Source organism: Metopolophium dirhodum, chromosome 2 (assembly GCF_019925205.1).
Source record: "Metopolophium dirhodum isolate CAU chromosome 2, ASM1992520v1, whole genome shotgun sequence".
Lineage (NCBI taxonomy): Eukaryota > Metazoa > Arthropoda > Insecta > Hemiptera > Aphididae > Metopolophium > Metopolophium dirhodum.
Window position 1 is genome coordinate 1204149 of NC_083561.1, and position 17441 is coordinate 1221589.

Genomic DNA, 17441 nt, shown 5'->3' on the forward strand with positions numbered 1-17441 from the left:
GAATAATATTATGGCTCTAATACATTAATACATTAGGTATAAAAGCGAAGCCATTTTTTTTTTATGAAATATTCGTCTATTTTAATTTTTAATTTTATCATATTATGAGTAAAAAAACGTTAAAAAACTCTTTGTTAAGACACTAGGTGATAATATAATATATTAATATTTTACAGGTTATTGTAGTATTGTAGGTATTAAGTATATCCCATGGTAAATTATAATTTATCATGGTATAATCTAAGACCCGTGATTTAAGACTTGCCGTCATCGTTTTCGTTTTATAATGTCGAAAAATTAAGTGTTTTTTAACTGTCGCATTGGTCACACTGGACGTGTCTTAAACTTTCTAGCAACTTATATTCTGCGGTGGTTACAACTACAGCATTGCAGCCTAGTGCCTACAGGCAGTAGATAAATATTGTTATCAGTATTCAGTGCAATATATATATATTTTTTTAGTTTTATGTTTTTATTTAAAATACCTATTATAGATTATTATTATTACAACTTTAGCCTATAGTAGTACATATTTTTCTTTAATGTATATTTTTTTGACATTATTTAAGACATTTTAATAATATTTTTAAATTTTGAATAGCATAATATTTTTATTTATATGTACCTAATGAAGCTAGATTTGAACAATAAAAAATTCCAATAGTTTTTAGTATTTATGGTTTTAATTAATTTTAAATATTGAATTAGAATGGAAGGTACGTTGAGCAAATGGACAAATGTTGTTAAAGGATGGCAGTATCGCTGGTGCGTTCTCGATGATATCTCAGGGACACTATCATATTATACGGTAAGCATTAAAGAAACAAATAATTTTTCATAGTTGAACGTTGAAGACTTAGATACCTATTTATTATTTGAACATGACATATAGAATTGATAAATTATTTTATGTAGATACTTTTATTACATAAGTAACAAATAAACTTGTTAAACAGTAGGTAAAATGTATTTCTTTTTCTAAATTAAACCAACTAATTTTAAGTTTTTAACCGAGGCCTTTATTTTTTTTTAATGCAATTTCTCCAAAGCATTAGGCATGAAACAACTACATGACAAAACTTGTGCATGTAATATGTACTACAAGAATACCAAATTGAATGAGAATATATTAGTTAAGTAATCATAAAAAAATGAATTAATACCTACTTAACTAATTGGACATGATGAACCAGAAATAAAATTACTTTTCATTTCAGTTGTAAAAATAATTTTATAATTGTTTATACTTAAGATTGTGACATAAAATAATAGGTACATTTTAATAAGTAAATGAAATTAAAAATTTAGATTAAACCCAACAATTTATCATATAAAATTCACTAAATACATTAATAGTTCAATGTTGTGTTGTATAAACAGAAAAATAATACAAATTTTAGGTTTTCTTTTAAATTATAATATAAATTATTTAAGAAAAATAAATAATATTACAATTTACAATTTAATTTTATAATATTTTCTTGGCATTATTATATGCTTATTCATTTTTGTTTGATGTAATTTTTCTATATTTTTATAGGAATAATAGAAATGATGAGATATTTATTTAATTTTTTCGGCCGATTTAAGCTCTACATTTTTTATTTTTGTTGTGTATGTATTTCTGTAAAATTTGTAAAATAAATAAAACAATACAATGATGTCTGGTAGCATTCCGTATAGGTATGCATTAGGCATGGAACAACTTGATGACAAAACTTGTAGTGTATGTACTACAAGTATTCCAAACTGAATCTATAAATAATAATATAAAATATACGATATCTGATAATTTAATTTTTTTATGTAGATAATTACCAATTGAATAATAGTCACATATTTTTTATACTTTAAAGTAAATTTGTGATATTGTGGTCCCATAGACGAAAGTTGATAGTAAGCATACATAATAATATGTACTACTGAATTCACTAAAATTGGAAAAGAAGCCATACCGCCTATAATAAACAGTTAGGTAATTAAAATGATTAAAAAACCTATTTTTAAACTAAATTCGCTTAGTTATTTAGTTATTATTTATTTACCTGGGAAGAATTTAACAGCTGCCCATGCTAAAATAAACGTAGAAGCATGATGATAAACATGAAGTCCAGAAACTTGTTTTGTCTTTTTACGTAGTATGAAAAATGCCTAAAATTAAACAATTTTAAATATATTACATAATATACGTTTTAAATTATTCTGAATTTAAGTTATTATAGATATTTTTGTTTGACTCTAAAGTGGCATTCTAACACATTGTATATTAGTGTATCATATACATTCTCAAGCTAATATCAACGCTTCTAATTCTATCTAATTTTTAAAATATAATTAAAAGTTGTCTCGTAAATTATGCCATAATGTTGTAATTAATAAAACATAAATAAAATATATATATTACAGTATATTAAACAGAATTTTTACATAGTGAATTATTTACATCTGTTAGTTTTTTCTGTTAAACTCTATATGTACCTAAGTCGGCCATTTTAATACCAATTATATTCATTATAATTTAAAACCTTGTAGACTTTTTTTTTAATTTTAATTAAAATATACCTAACCTTCACTATGGTAAAACATGCACATATGTGCATAATATGTGATATAAGGGAATAAAACATTATTGGGGTTTGCGTGAGTCAGAAGCCCCCCATTAGTAACACTTTGAAAGCCTACAGCTATTAAAAAAAAAAAAAATGTTAGGAACATTACATTTTACGATCATCTGGTTCTATTACCTACATACTTTATGAGTAAATTACATTCTTATCAATAACCACTTAATGTTATATAATATTAAATTGCCCGATAAAATTGTATATTATGTTCAAATTATTGTCATTGATTACTAAAATAGTAAATAAAATATGATAAATATTTATTTGACCACAAAACTACAAAAGCTTATAAATCATAAAGTATAGGTATAAACAAATAACAAAAAAAAAATTGAATTAATTTCATATAAGAACATTAAAAATGCCTCATGTCCAGTGTAGGTCAAAAAGTATCTAATTGAAAATTATGCAAATTAAACGAACAGACAAACATACAAGAATATAGGATATTCTACACGTAATAAACTAATAACCTAAAGACTGATATGAAATTCACAGTGGATATTGAATGTAAAGACTTATACTTAATTTTCTAATCAATTTAGATAATACTTACAGTTTCAGCAAATTCAACCAATTTCAACATGTATGTCCACCAAAACAGTTGAGCTAACTACAAAAACAAAACAGTTATATATATTTTTTTTTTTGGTGCAGTTAAAAGCTTGTTAAGTTGACATTTTTTTATTTTACTTTTTATTAAGATATTAAATGAGTGCTACATCATAATTTTATGTAATTTTATGTTCTACACATCTTATTTCAAAACTCACAAGATTATAGTTCCAAGAAATATTCATCAGATTTAATATTAGATAAAAAAAAAATGAAAAAGAATAATGTTCTATGTGGCTGATTGTAAAGATAATTGCAATGCAAATGTTATTACATATTACATAATCTACAAAACTTTATAATAAATTTAACTACTTAAATTTTTTAAAAAAGGAAGAAAGTAGGTAACCACTACTGTATAATGTATTATATATTATATATATAGTATACTTTGGTCATTGAGTAGCTCACTGTAATGTGTATGTTAATTTGAATTTAAAGATCACTGATTGCATACAAAACGTATTTATATATTTCTTAGAGTTGGTTTTCAGTATGGACTACAGAGAAGGAGCCTTGTATTAAATTTTCAATCTTTTTCAACAAGCGAAAAATTGTTCACAATATTTATAGAAAAAAATGTTAAAATTCCTATTAATATTTGATACCTCAAAAAAAGTTTAAATTATACTGAATGTGAAATGTATATTAGCATGAAAATGATAATATAAACATAGATATAAACATATTTTGGTGAAAATTACATGTATTTACGGTTATTTGTTTTTGAATTTCTACAAAATAAGAAAACTGTTATTTTACGCTAACCTAACGTGTGACATCAGATTTCGTTAAAATTTAAATTTCAGACGCTCATTTTCATTTGTGGTATTACTTTTTGTTATGAATTTTTCCAAATAATTAAGAAAAGAACTGGGAACTTTTGCAAAAATGAGTTTTGTTATGTTATGAATTAGTATATTATTTATTTCATGTATACAAATTACAACAAGTATCTATTATATTTTTTTCCTTACTCGATTTGAGTGTGGTTCGTTTGAATCAACAGGCTCACATCCAAGAGTATATTTAGTTGTCCATCCAGAGATCAAAATCTAAAAATGCAAATCGTAAACAAGTTAATTATTTTATATGTACAGTGCCCCCCCCCCCCTTATAATCTTGACTATGCCGTAATGTATACATAAGTACAACAGTATGTATTGCAATGAACAAAAACTATTTAAAAATTTAAAATTATACTCACCATATAAAAAATTAAGATACACGCTACCAACTGAACTAAGTTATAAACTTTAATTATTGGTAATAAGTGAAAAGGTTTTCTATTTTCCATAAATTTCGGCCCCAAGTATAACACAAGGTATAAATACACTGAGGCACATGCTAATGGTGTTGTGATTCCTTGGACCATGGGCCATTCATTAGTTCTTGGATCTGGAAAACAATTTTCATATTATTTGTTATACAATATAAATATAGGTTACTTGTTTAATGTTTATACTTTATTTATATAGTTAAGATATAGTATATTGTTGTATACATTTTTTCTGAAAATAAAAGTAACAATTATTATTTGATAAATGGTAATAAAAAAAAGAAATACAAAATGATAAATGAGCATAGCCGAAGTGTGTTCGGTTATAAACAAAATTGTACATTTTTAATAGCCCAAGTGCTCTAGCAGTATATAGTCTTGTTGATGCTTTATTGTTTTAAATTCCTACTGTGCAGTTATTGTACATTACTTATATCTTATACAGATAACTGCCTACAGGTATTGAGGTAACTCACTCTTATAGAACCCACTCGAGAAATCCCAATACTTATATCGACGGTAGTCGGTAAATTTAATAATGTTTTGCATCTGTACAGTTTCTACTATAATATTACGCCGTTATAGTACATCAATGGGAAAATATTGCAATTATATACATTTTTGGAGATTTTTTTTATCTCCTCGTGGTGCATCCTTGAGCAATAAAATTAATTATTTTTATGTTTGGGAGCATTCGGAATATTATGAAAATAACATTTTAGGGACAAACTCAAAGAGATCTCCGGCTAAATTACTTATATAGTTATACAATTAGTTGCATTTTTGCAGCATACAGTATTATACTTGAACATTTTTAGAAAACTTAAGTAATTTTTGAATTTATTGTATTCAACATTTTAATGATAATAGATAATTTTATAAACATTTAAATACTATACGCTAATTTGTCTTTCGACGTTTACATTTTATCAGAAATAAGTGTTTAGCAAATTATTTATATATAATTAATTATATAATTAGTTTTTACATTTTTATTTCGATAATTATAGACGTTGGTTATATATTTATATATAACGGATGTGAAGTGTTTGGTGACTGGTGAGTGATTCATTATAATATTGAAATATTGTCCATGTTTATAATTTAGATAAGTTTATGGGTGTATATGCAATGGTTCCTAAACTTTAATGATTCGCGCCTTTCTTCATATATCAACAATCCTGTTTTGTTGATCCTACAATACTAAAATATCCGTACATGCATATTATCTAAATTCTTAACATAAAAGTGAAGGTATTTTGTTTTAAATCCGTGATTTATCTACCAAGTGCTCTCCCCCTTATAGATATCGTGACCGGGCCTCTAGACAGTTATATAATCGTAGTTGTAATGACAAGAAATTATGAAAAACTAAACATATTGACATATTGTGCTTTATTATAAAAAATAAGGACCTTCCAAAAAAATGATTTTACCCGCCATAGGTTGTGAATTGTGATGTACAGTTTGGGAATCGCTGGTGTAATGTATGGTTTGTAATTATTATGTAATACACACCACTCGAACAGAAGATTAAAAAGTAAATAGTTTATACATAGATTGTCCCTATATTTTTACAATTTATTATTAATTATTAGATATTATTATAAATACACACAATCTGTACAACATAAAAATGTATAATAGGCGAATGCAAATATGTGATGAGAGTAATGTTGACTTTAAGTTACATAAGAAAAAAGTTATTCTACAGTGACACGTTTATAATAATATAATGTCGTGTTGATACAATAAAAAGTATAAGATCCATGATGACAATCAATAATTCGTTATATTAAGACATTAAGTGATATTAAAAAATTTGAATTACCAGATAATAAAATTACTGGGAATCTCATCGTATACTATTAACACAGAATAGATGAAATTTCATCTATTCTGTGGTTATATGGTTATATTATATTATGATCGTCTAGCATTGATGACAGAGCCGAGTGGAATGCGCTGTCCATTAGTTTATAAGTTGATGCTTCAGATACTAATTTATAATAATATATTAATATGCAATGATAGTGATAATAATAATAATAATAATAATAAGACACTGGGTAATTAAATTCAACATAATATAAGCGTTTAGTAGTATACAACTATCATAATATTATATATAACTAACAAACTATCTATTTAAATACCTTCTTAAAATAAACTATTTTTAAATATTTACTAAATAAATTAGCCTTGTAAATAGGGACTATCTCAGATTTTTAATTATTAACGTAATAAAACGAACATAATTTAATTTTTTTTTTTTGGTTCAGGTGACCCAAAAAGTACTTAAATTGTATAGTAAACGTGGCTATCTAAGTATTTAAGGGGTATGAATAGCATTGAAAAATTCTATGAAAATTTACTTTTGTATTTCCAATAATATGGTTTATTGAGCTGTTTGAGAGTAAATACACCTATTATCAATATTGTAGAAGAGAAGTTAATTTATGTCTGTATAAAATTCAATTTTAAATATTTTAATCACTAAACTCAATAATTCAAATTAAAAAAGTAAAATATCACAAGTTTTAGAGTTAAATATTGGACTTTGAAAGTAAAATATCGAAAATCGACTCCTATACAAGCCTAGATAAACTTCTTCTCTTCAATTTGTATAATAGGTGTTCATACTGTAATGTCACTCAGTAAGCTATATTATTGGAAATACGAAACTAAGTTTCAGTGTTTCACTAAAATTTACATTTGTAATATAGCGCGTAAAATGCTGTGTAACTGACATGTGCGTGCACGTGCGGGTGCGCTTCGCTATTTATTTACACACAGTCACTCACACTTACGATCACTTACTACGCACACATTTACACAACCCGCATGCACACAAATAGATAATTGTCTGTATTGAACTCCTCGGAAACGGTCAGAATGCATACCCCTTATTACAGTTATTATTTTTAACATTATAAGTAGCTTAAAATTAATCTAAATATTTTTCAAATGTTATTGTGTATTGTCTATATCCTATATAGTACCTAAATAATAATATATGCAGGTGCAAAATGTTTAAAGTCTTTAAGAATAATATTATTTTAAATTACATAAAGATAAATGAAACTTTTATTTGTTTGAATATTTATATCCAGTTATGTCATAAATTGAATTGTTTATAAAAAAATTGAGCAAAATTTATATCTTGATATTTTTAAAAAAATTTAAGGGGTCGATGCTGGTTTTTCCAATTTTCCGAAATTCTTTACAATTTGAAAATTATATTTTATATTTTAATTACTACCTTAATTATAATACTTTTCTACTAATCTACAGCTCGATACCTATTTAGGGGGGGGGGGGTATTATATCAACTATAATAACTTCACAGGCCCTGAAGACTAGTCGGATTTTGTTAATTTTTTTTTTTATTTAAAAGTAGAGACCATTTTTCAGGTCGGATTAAAGGCTGAATTTTTATTTTACTTTAAATAGTGGTAGAAAAATACATTTGAAAAAGAACAAATATTGTGCATTATTCAAATGCATATTTTAACTTCTATAATTATAATTTTGAAAATCAGCATGATCCGACCTGAAAAATGTTCTCTTCTTTTAAATAAAAAAAAAATTAACAAAATCCGACTGTTCTACAGTGCGTGAGAGTTTTTCCTGTAAGACATGTTTTTGTACTAAAAAACGCATCGGCTCCAACGCACTTAAGAACAACTTATGAAGGACCTTGTATAAAATTAACTGTCAGTACTTATTAACAACTAAAATTGAACAATTTTAAAATGCTCATATACATTTTTGATAAAATTTAAGTCTCTACTGTTTTGAACTATAATTTATACAAAAAAAATTAAAACTATTTTGTCGAAAACATAAGTTTGGCGTAATAGGTAGTTTCCGTTTTTCTCAATTTTTTTCCGTTTTTCCCAATTATTTTGAAAAGTAGTGTTTATATTTTACTCATTAAATCAATTATATATGACTTCCCTAGTTTTATTTTTTGGTTTTCCCAATTACTTTGAAAAGTGGGAACTCTGCAAAGTACCAACTAGATCCAATGTGCTACTAGAAACCACCCTCAAAACTGAAGGTTGAAGTATTTTTACTACTCCTGAAGGACGTCATACTAAATAACACATAAATGTAAAATCAATTGTAAAACATTCATCGCTCCACTCAGCATCTAAAACATTAAAGAAAATGAGTATTCTTTTAAGTACGATCAATTTTTAATTTGAAGTTTTTATATTTTATATATTAAGTTAAATAAAAAACCCAACTAAATTATTTCACTATCATTGTATGTAAGTTATGATATTATCCAGGATATATTGTACAATAAATATATAAAAAAATATCTACGTAACTATATTTAAACGCATAATTTATCAATGCAACGTATGAATTTTAAAATACCTATAACTAATAAAGTGGTTTGGTGTCTAGTAGCAACATCAATCGTATGGTATTTCAAACTATTAAAATTACCAAACCTTAAATTATTATTTACAATCGCGTATTGTACCTAATAGTAGTTTATTTCATAAATTAAACTTATATAAAATATTACGTACCTCCATATTGATCGACAAAAGCATCTAGCTTTTCAAAAAATTCTTTCGTCACCTCCATTAACTTACGGATCTATCAAACTATTTAAAAAATAAAAATACTTATTAAACTACCCTATAACATGAGTTCCCTGCAACCGTATAATTAAACTAGAGTGTCGCCACCTACGCGACATGTGTTTACCAGTAAAGTGAATATTTTTTATTTAAGTAGACATACTTTATGTCGCCCCCCGCCTACTTATTTTTAATTGAATTAGCATATAAGTTAGTACAATCATTTTTCAAAGGTACATAATAATATATAGGAACGTACATTATATCTTTGCGTAACTTCCTTGTCTTTTAGAGTAAGGTACACGACACACAGGTTACTGTATAATAATTATTATAATATGTCAACCAATGATTTTATCGACAGTTACTTTACTACTTTAATACACGAATATGAGCGTTATATTTTTTTTTATGTAAATTGTGTTATTAGTTTATAAAACTTCGTATCGAATTCTTCTGACTTATTATTTAATTCACCAATTACCTACCTAAATATATATATATATATATTATAATTAAATTATGATGATAATAACATAACTATTTGAAAAAGTGATAAATTCAATTTTATCAGACATTAAACTATCAAGTCCATACAGTTGTCATTGGGTGAAATTTCAAATTTTAAAAGCTTAAGAACCGAATCGTTCGCCAAGATTTTCGAGATATTTTAGAATTTTTAATGTATAGTCAAAACGTAATCAAACTAAAATGATTGCATTCAAATGCCAGCCTTAACATACCTTGCACTTTTTAATTTTATTAGTATGAACATGAAAAATTAACGATTTATTATATAAAGTGATTCTTTTAAAGGTAAATACTGATTTCCTCAAAAAGTATTAACTTTTTGATACTATTTTTTTTACATAATTTGAAGTAATAACAAAACATAATATATATATATATATATATATATATATATATATTTATAATGCGCTTTATTATTTTACTTTTTACTTTTTGAACGATAGCATATATTTTTAATTTCATGTTCTTAAGCAGAATACCTATTTTTCTGAGAATTTCAACGTATGAAAATCGAGTTTTTAACGAATATAGTTATTTAGTTATAAATTATAATATTACCTATTTAAAGTTTAAAAGAGCCGATTAGTAGACAAACATATTGCGGGTTACTCCTGTTCCACTTATATTAATTTAAATTATTTATAAGCTATAATAGAGCTTAATAGTTAATATACGTTCGAGATTTTTATGTATTGAATTTCTCGGTAAAATATTTTGCTTTGTACTATAAATTTATAATTATATGATGTCAATAAAAAAAGTTAAAAAGTAAAATAAATTATAACGATAACTTTTTATTTTGTTATTACTTCAAGTTACGTAAGACAATAATTTCCGTAAATACTTCTTGAGAAAATGAGTGTTAAGTAACAGTGTTGAGTAACCTAACCTTTAAATAGATTCTTTTATGATCTACCTATAGGTTATCCAGTAACCTTGTATATGGGGCTTAGTATAATTCGTGAAAATAATCAAATTCGCCCACACTTCAAACTTTAATTATGTACCTATGATTGTTTTGACTCTGTAAAGATTTTTGATATAATATTTTAGTTGTATAATTCAGAAGAATTAACTGAACTTATTTTAAATGCACAAGTTTTAAGTATTAAAAATAAAATAAAAATAAAAATGTGAAAAACGCTTGAAGTTGTTTTCATAATAAAAGTATTACCTGTGTTTCCATTACATTTATAAGTACAGCCGTAAATAGGTGGACGATATTATATAAAACAGATCGAAGCCTATTTTTTCTCTTTACAATCGTATGAATACGTCAGTAATTGTTTATGATTGTTGCAGGTTTATATAATATACGGAGTGATCCATTTAACGCAAGACACTCATTCTATCAGAAAACACTAATGTTTTTGAAAATATTTCTCTTACATAATTATTTTAAGCCATCACAAAACAATGTGTTTGAAAAAAATGCTATTTGTAGTATGTTTTATCGTTATAAATTTTGAGTTTTTACTCTTTTAAATGACAACGTACATTTTTAGTTTAATATTCCTAAGCAGAATTCGGGTATTTCTAAATCTACTGATTATAATAAAATTATTATTAAATATTAACCAAATTTCAGACAAGTAACTTACAAGTTATAAGACGTATTCAAAGTTTGGATGAGCGGAGTAGTAGACCAACTTTTTGCGGCGGGGTACCAGGAGTACTTTACTCATATCCGCTCGTCTAAACTTAAAATAATTTTTAAACTACTTGTCCAAAATTCGATTTTTTAGATTCTGAGCGGAGCGATTTTTAAATCAAAGTTCTCAAAAACATTTTTTACGCTAGAATGAGGAAATAAACATGCATGTTGTAATAAAACAATTTAAAATAAAATAACCATACAAAATAGTAAAAATATTTTTTTTTTAGAAAAATGTTATTTCTAATTACAAACATACGTTAAATGCTAGTTACGTATGTAACTTGCACGGCCAGGATGTCTCTCCGCAATCATTTCGGCGCTCTAAGCAATTAATGCTCTACTTTGACTAAGTTTATATATTTAATAAATATTTCATCCATGTTTGACAAATAATTTATGATACGTTTTTAATGTAAATGTGTATGAAGTTGTATACTAGCTACTATAATATCTTAAAATATTATCAGTATACTTGTCTCCGTTTTACAAGTGCGTAATATAACAAATTTTACGCTCAGCAGATCACGTTTACCTCCTTTAGTTTAAAAATCAGAGTGAATTGACCTATTATAAAATTTTAAAGTGAGCTATGAGTATTTTAAGATGTACTTACAAACAATTTACAATTTTACAATACTCATAACTCGCTTTAAAATTAAAATATAATAAAAGATTATGAGATGCCCCAAATATAATCTTACCTTTCAATTTTATAAGATGTAAATTCACTATAATTTTTAAACTAAGGAAGCTAAACGTGATTTGCTGAGCGTAAAATTTGCTATGTTACGCACATGTAAGACAGAGACAACAATTGCCTGTATAACTTCCTATTAATTGTGTGATTTACATAAATATTGTTATTAAACTTGAATTATTTATAGGTAAATAATTATTAATAGGTACCTACTAGACCTAATCTTATTAATTTTAATAATTTAAAGATTTAGAACAAAAGTAATACAATTAGATAAACATATAACGTATATAGGCGTATAACATTTATTATTACTAAAATCAAAATTATATACAGCAAATATAATAGTTAAAATAATAATTTAAATATGCAACTTAAAATATTTTAATAACTAATTTATATTAATACTAGCACAATATTACACAGAAAACAGAATAATAATAAATATAATAACGGAATAGTTGTAAACTATTTATTACAAATGAACCCTACAAGAATGATACATGGTTTTAAAATATTTCTATTAATAAATAGTTTAGTTTTATAATTAAAATCACATTTATGTTTTAATTTAAAATATATAAATAGCCAGTAAATATATTCATGTTGAATTATTATTACACAAACATTTTTAATTTTTTTGTAAAACCCCTAAGTGCAGTAGATAAATAATTAATTTGAAGAAGTATTATATAAAAATTACATAGAATTTTACTTAATACGTTTAATGAATTAATTATAATTTTAATAAATATATCCATGTAGTCATTATACTTATAAATAATTTATAAAATAGATAAATTATAGTTAAATTATTAAATTATGTTTATTTTAGAAAATAGCGATAATAAATAATGATGATGATACATAAATTGTTAAATAATAGTTATAGAACTTTATAAAGTTATACATTTATAATAATTTAATTGAACTTATTAAAGAATAGGTATAGCATGTAAAACTTAAAAGTTTTACGATATAATGCCTCTCAACTACATATTATACTAAAATGAACAATTATTCCTAATTAACTTTATGTTATAAATAATCATTTTTAATGTTTTCCTTTAATCTTAATATTGTTGTTATTATTATTATTGCTAATTTTTATACTCGTACTATTGCGACGGTCTACAGGTTTTTTTTTAATATATGATTTTCGATAAAAGTCGTAGAACATATAAAATACAATAAAAACATTAGGTATGAATATTAATCCGTAAATATTAGGTACTTGGCAGCTAGGAGTCAAATAAAATATTGAGTTAACGATCAAAATACAAAATTGTACCTAGAAAAAAAACAAGGGTCAACATTAAACATATGTATGACTGCGCGCAAGTAGTAACACAGAATATGCTAATGATTTATGTATAATAATGTTAGTTTTATGCACATATATTGAAACGAATTCGAACGACAAAAAAAATTGTCGGCTATACAACCGTTACAAGAACATTAAAAATCGTGTTTATTAAATGTTCTTGTTAAAATCTGGAATTGATTTTAAAAGTCTAATTTTAAATATCTTAAAACGTAAATATTGAAACTACATATTTACCATTTGTATAATAGTAATGTACTTTTTGTAACTGTCAATTTTATTTTGTATTCCTGGACCCATAGATGATAATAAGTAATATGAATACATAACCATGTGAACCGTGTTGTTTAACATAACTGGTATTCGTACAATACCACCTAAAACAATTGTTTTAAAAACGTATTATAAGAATCACAATCATTGGTAAAATATTAATTATTATGGTATCGTAAATAGCAATAATGTCAATGCCCTGAATAATAATTGAGTTTAATTAGAAATTGTTATACATTTTTATATTTTTTATACTATTATACCTATTTAGGCACTTACCTATACGTTTTTAAAATTATTTTAATACAACAGTATTCTCATATATTGCCGCTTGACATTTTGATTTTGGATAATTCATTAATTCGGAGTTCAGAGTTTTTATTTATGTTTAAAAACAGCAGATTTTGATTGACTTTAGAGGACTGGAGGATTTAATAACTTACAATGTTAGCTGCATAAGAGTCGGATCCCAAAATTAAATTTGTATTCTAGTAAGTAGTTCGGTTCCAATTATTTTAGGTATTACACTAGTTTGATATAGGATTTGTTTTGCTAATACACTAATGCGGTACCGGATTGTTATGCTTATACGTAATTTAGCGGTCATTTTGATATGCGTCATATATTGCGTATTAGAGGTTTGTTTTAAACTTTGAACGTCACGAATAGCAATAATGATAAAAGTGATTAAATCGAAAATTTCTATTGTTACACGTTTATATTTTAGTATTATATTTTCACAAAAAAAATGCGTCGAAATTTCGTATGCGTCCTATTGGCTTGCGTCAAACTGACTACGTATACAAATGTGTGACACCGTGTAGTAGTTACGGAAAAATATTCTACAACTAGTCTAGTACCTTAAATAATCCGAGACTCACCTAGTACCTTACCCACGGGACTTCAATCCGCGGCCCGCTTTGTCGTTATTTGAAGCTTGTGAACACATTTTAAGCATAACATGTTGTGTATATATGTTTTTATTACGAATGTGGACCGCGCGATTTTTTTACGAATTATAGGTGGCTCAATGCTTAAAAAGGTTGAAGACCTCTGACCTAGTTTCTGATAGTAGTTAGCCTCCCAAAAATAAATTTTTTTCCACACCCATTTCCCAAGAATAATTTCTATGGTTAAGTTCCTATGCCCTGTATGTTGCTTCTTATTTTCAATTTTAAAACCGATACATTCAAAATCTTTTATCATAACATATTCCTATTATAGTATTATTATATTTATGTATTTGGTTTGGTAGAACATTTTACTTAAATTTGATAAGCTTATAATAACTCTTAATTATATGTTATGATCTTAAAAACATTAGGTGATTACCTGGGTTTATTCTTGTGGCAATCCATATTAAAAAAAAAGTTGTTATGTGATGGTATATGTGAAGTGCAGAAACTTGATTTTGTTTTTTTCGAAGTACAAAGAAAACCTGTGAAAATAAAAATTATGTTTTTATCATTTAGTTAGCAATAAATTAATCTCATAAAAATAGTGGTATTTTTAAATAAGTATAATGCACTCTAATAAATGGTCTTACAGTCTCAATGAATTCAGATAATTTTAAAATTGTCGTCCACCATACTAGTTTTGCTGCCTGAAAAGAAAAATTTATGTAAACAACTAAATAAGTTTGCTAATGCAAATACAATTTATAGTAATTATTACGTATAATGCTGTTGGATCATCAGACACGTCTAATGGATCACACCCCATTTTTGGTTTTGTTTTGAAATACTATAAAATAAATATATGTTTTCGATATTTTATAATAAATGATTTTAAAAGTTTTCAATAGGATAATATAACAAGTTAAGTTAATATTATAAATATCAAAAATTAATCACCTCCACAGTAAGATATATACAAGCCAATATTTGTGCCGTGTTGTAGATTGCTAAAACTTTTCGAAGGATGTAAGGCTTTTTATTTGCCATATAGTTTGGACCAACAAATTTGACAAAAATAATATATATTACAGCTAATAATACAGGGATTGCAGTTGTCGACATCATAGGCCAATCTTTAGTCCTCCAGTCTAAACAGTATAAAGTGAATAATACTTTTTATAAGTTAATAAATGTAAAAAATCTTACCTGGGTCAATCTGCCCATCAAGGATCTCGAACCACGTCATAAATACCATTTTTATTGTAGTATAATTTTTAAAGTAATTATAATAAATTGATTTAGAGAACACCCATAAATTTTAATTATATTAATTTATAAATTGCGTCTAATGAACTATACAATTAATATAAGGTTTAAAAGAATTCTATATTTTACTATGTTTAAACTTTAAAAAAATTCAACTAGCTATTAACTTGCAATCGATCATATTCTACCATTGACCAATGTTGTGTCATCTTCACGGTTCTGATAAAAGGTCTGGGAAAGCGCTTTTAATATATGCAATACTATTCATGGTTCAAGAAGACATTATTTCCTGCTCATCAAAGATTCATGAATTAAAAATCTAAGGTCAAAGACCTCAACATGATAACTTTAAACGGGGTATTCCAGCAAGGAAATAAATTGTCCTATATATTTTACTAAGAATTCTAAATATACCTATTTCAGTATAATTTTTATTTTATTATAAAATAAAATCTATAATATGTTTCAATAATTATATTTTATTATTCATCATACGAATATGAAAATAAATTATTTAACATGGTACCTAGGTAGTTATAGAAATATCAATGAAAAAATGATGGAATATTGATTATTGAGGATTAACTAAATAAATAATTGTACATTTATGTGAATTACATTTTGTTAGTGTTTTAAATCCCTTTAAAAATTACATACCTAATAATACTTAGCCGTTCAATGTTAATTTTTTTTATGTAAGTATTCAAACGAGTGATGCTCTGAAATGGTTTCAAGAGTTGATTTTTTCTCTCTTGACTACATTAATCTATATGCTAGATTGTATCTACCTTTAAAACAAAAATAAAATGTAAGTGATTATTAAGACAAATTTGGAAGAATGTTATCATTACTCGACATACTTAGTTTTAAAATACGACTAGTGCAGTAGTGCACACATCTATATAAAATTACATTCTTTGGGATTATAGTGAATTGTGGCGTGTGGAGAAATATTTCAATTCTAGCATGGTTATTTAGTTAACACTTCATTATACTTCCATACACTTTAAACAACTAACAAACTATTTGTTTTTTTGTTCAATATCTAAAATCGATATGTACATCAATATTCACTTAAAATACTCAGCATTATTACTTTTATAAATTGTCATTTATTCTTAAACGATGAATTTTTATTTTAGTCTCGGGAAAAAATGGTACGTGGTGTACGCCGAGGTTGTGTTCGTTTGAAAGGAGCTATGATTGGCATTGATGATGAAGATAATCTTACATTTACTGTAACAGTAGATGGCAAAACATTCCATTTTCAAGCAAGGACTCGTGCTGACAGAGAGCTTTGGATACGCGCTTTAGAAGATACCATACAAAAACAGTTGTTTGGATATAGAGTTAATCAAATACAGGTAATTAAATATTACAATAAAATACTTTTTTCATACATGGTTTGTATAGTAAGTGATTAAACTTTACTATTGCATTGAATTCTCTTTCTGTCCTATCTATTTAACTTTTGTTTAAAACTAAAAATAATTTTTTCTTAGCCGTATTATATTGGCTATAATATAGATGAGTCTGTAATGTGACAATTTTGTTTTTTTCGTTTTAAAATTACAAAATTAAGTGTTATTAATAATATTGTAACGGAGTATAATGCCCAATACATTTAAAATCTTATTTTAAATTTTTTTCTGAAAAACAATATTTGAAATTTCGATGC

At 25.5% G+C, this 17441-nt stretch overlaps 3 protein-coding genes across 5 annotated transcripts in view; 1 reads left to right on the forward strand and 2 right to left on the reverse strand.

Annotated features, from left to right (window-relative positions):
* The first annotated feature begins 409 nt into the window (after positions 1-409).
* Positions 410-17441, forward strand: part of LOC132938047 (oxysterol-binding protein-related protein 9) — a 33881-nt gene continuing 16849 nt past the window's right edge. Inside the window, exons 1-2 of one of the 2 annotated variants that reach the window (XM_061004715.1) lie at positions 410-808; positions 16906-17127. In XM_061004715.1, coding sequence (XP_060860698.1) covers positions 710-808; positions 16906-17127 — 321 coding nt within the window. In that variant the 5' untranslated portion in view covers positions 410-709. The remainder of the gene's footprint in view (positions 809-16905; positions 17128-17441) is intronic. The other variant, XM_061004714.1, reaches the window with a different exon arrangement.
* On the reverse strand, positions 935-9241 carry LOC132938049 (elongation of very long chain fatty acids protein AAEL008004-like). 2 transcript variants are annotated; one of them, XM_061004718.1, is made up of 7 exons: positions 4705-4918; positions 4447-4637; positions 4217-4294; positions 3181-3237; positions 2046-2151; positions 1819-1958; positions 935-1755 (listed from the first exon to the last, which is right to left on the reverse strand). In XM_061004718.1, exons 2-7 carry the CDS (start codon positions 4612-4614, stop codon positions 1564-1566), a joined length of 741 nt encoding a protein of 246 aa, XP_060860701.1. In that variant the 5' UTR covers positions 4615-4637; positions 4705-4918; the 3' UTR covers positions 935-1563. The 2 variants fall into 2 exon arrangements, with proteins under 2 accessions (XP_060860701.1, XP_060860700.1); XM_061004717.1 differs by lacking the exon at positions 4705-4918 and adding an exon at positions 9066-9241 and having other exon boundaries at positions 944-1755.
* On the reverse strand, positions 12287-15995 carry LOC132938048 (elongation of very long chain fatty acids protein 7-like). The gene is made up of 7 exons (XM_061004716.1): positions 15704-15995; positions 15455-15645; positions 15276-15344; positions 15148-15204; positions 14934-15039; positions 13566-13705; positions 12287-13295 (listed from the first exon to the last, which is right to left on the reverse strand). The coding sequence occupies exons 1-7, from the start codon at positions 15750-15752 to the stop codon at positions 13059-13061; spliced, it is 849 nt and encodes a 282-aa protein (XP_060860699.1). The 5' UTR covers positions 15753-15995; the 3' UTR covers positions 12287-13058.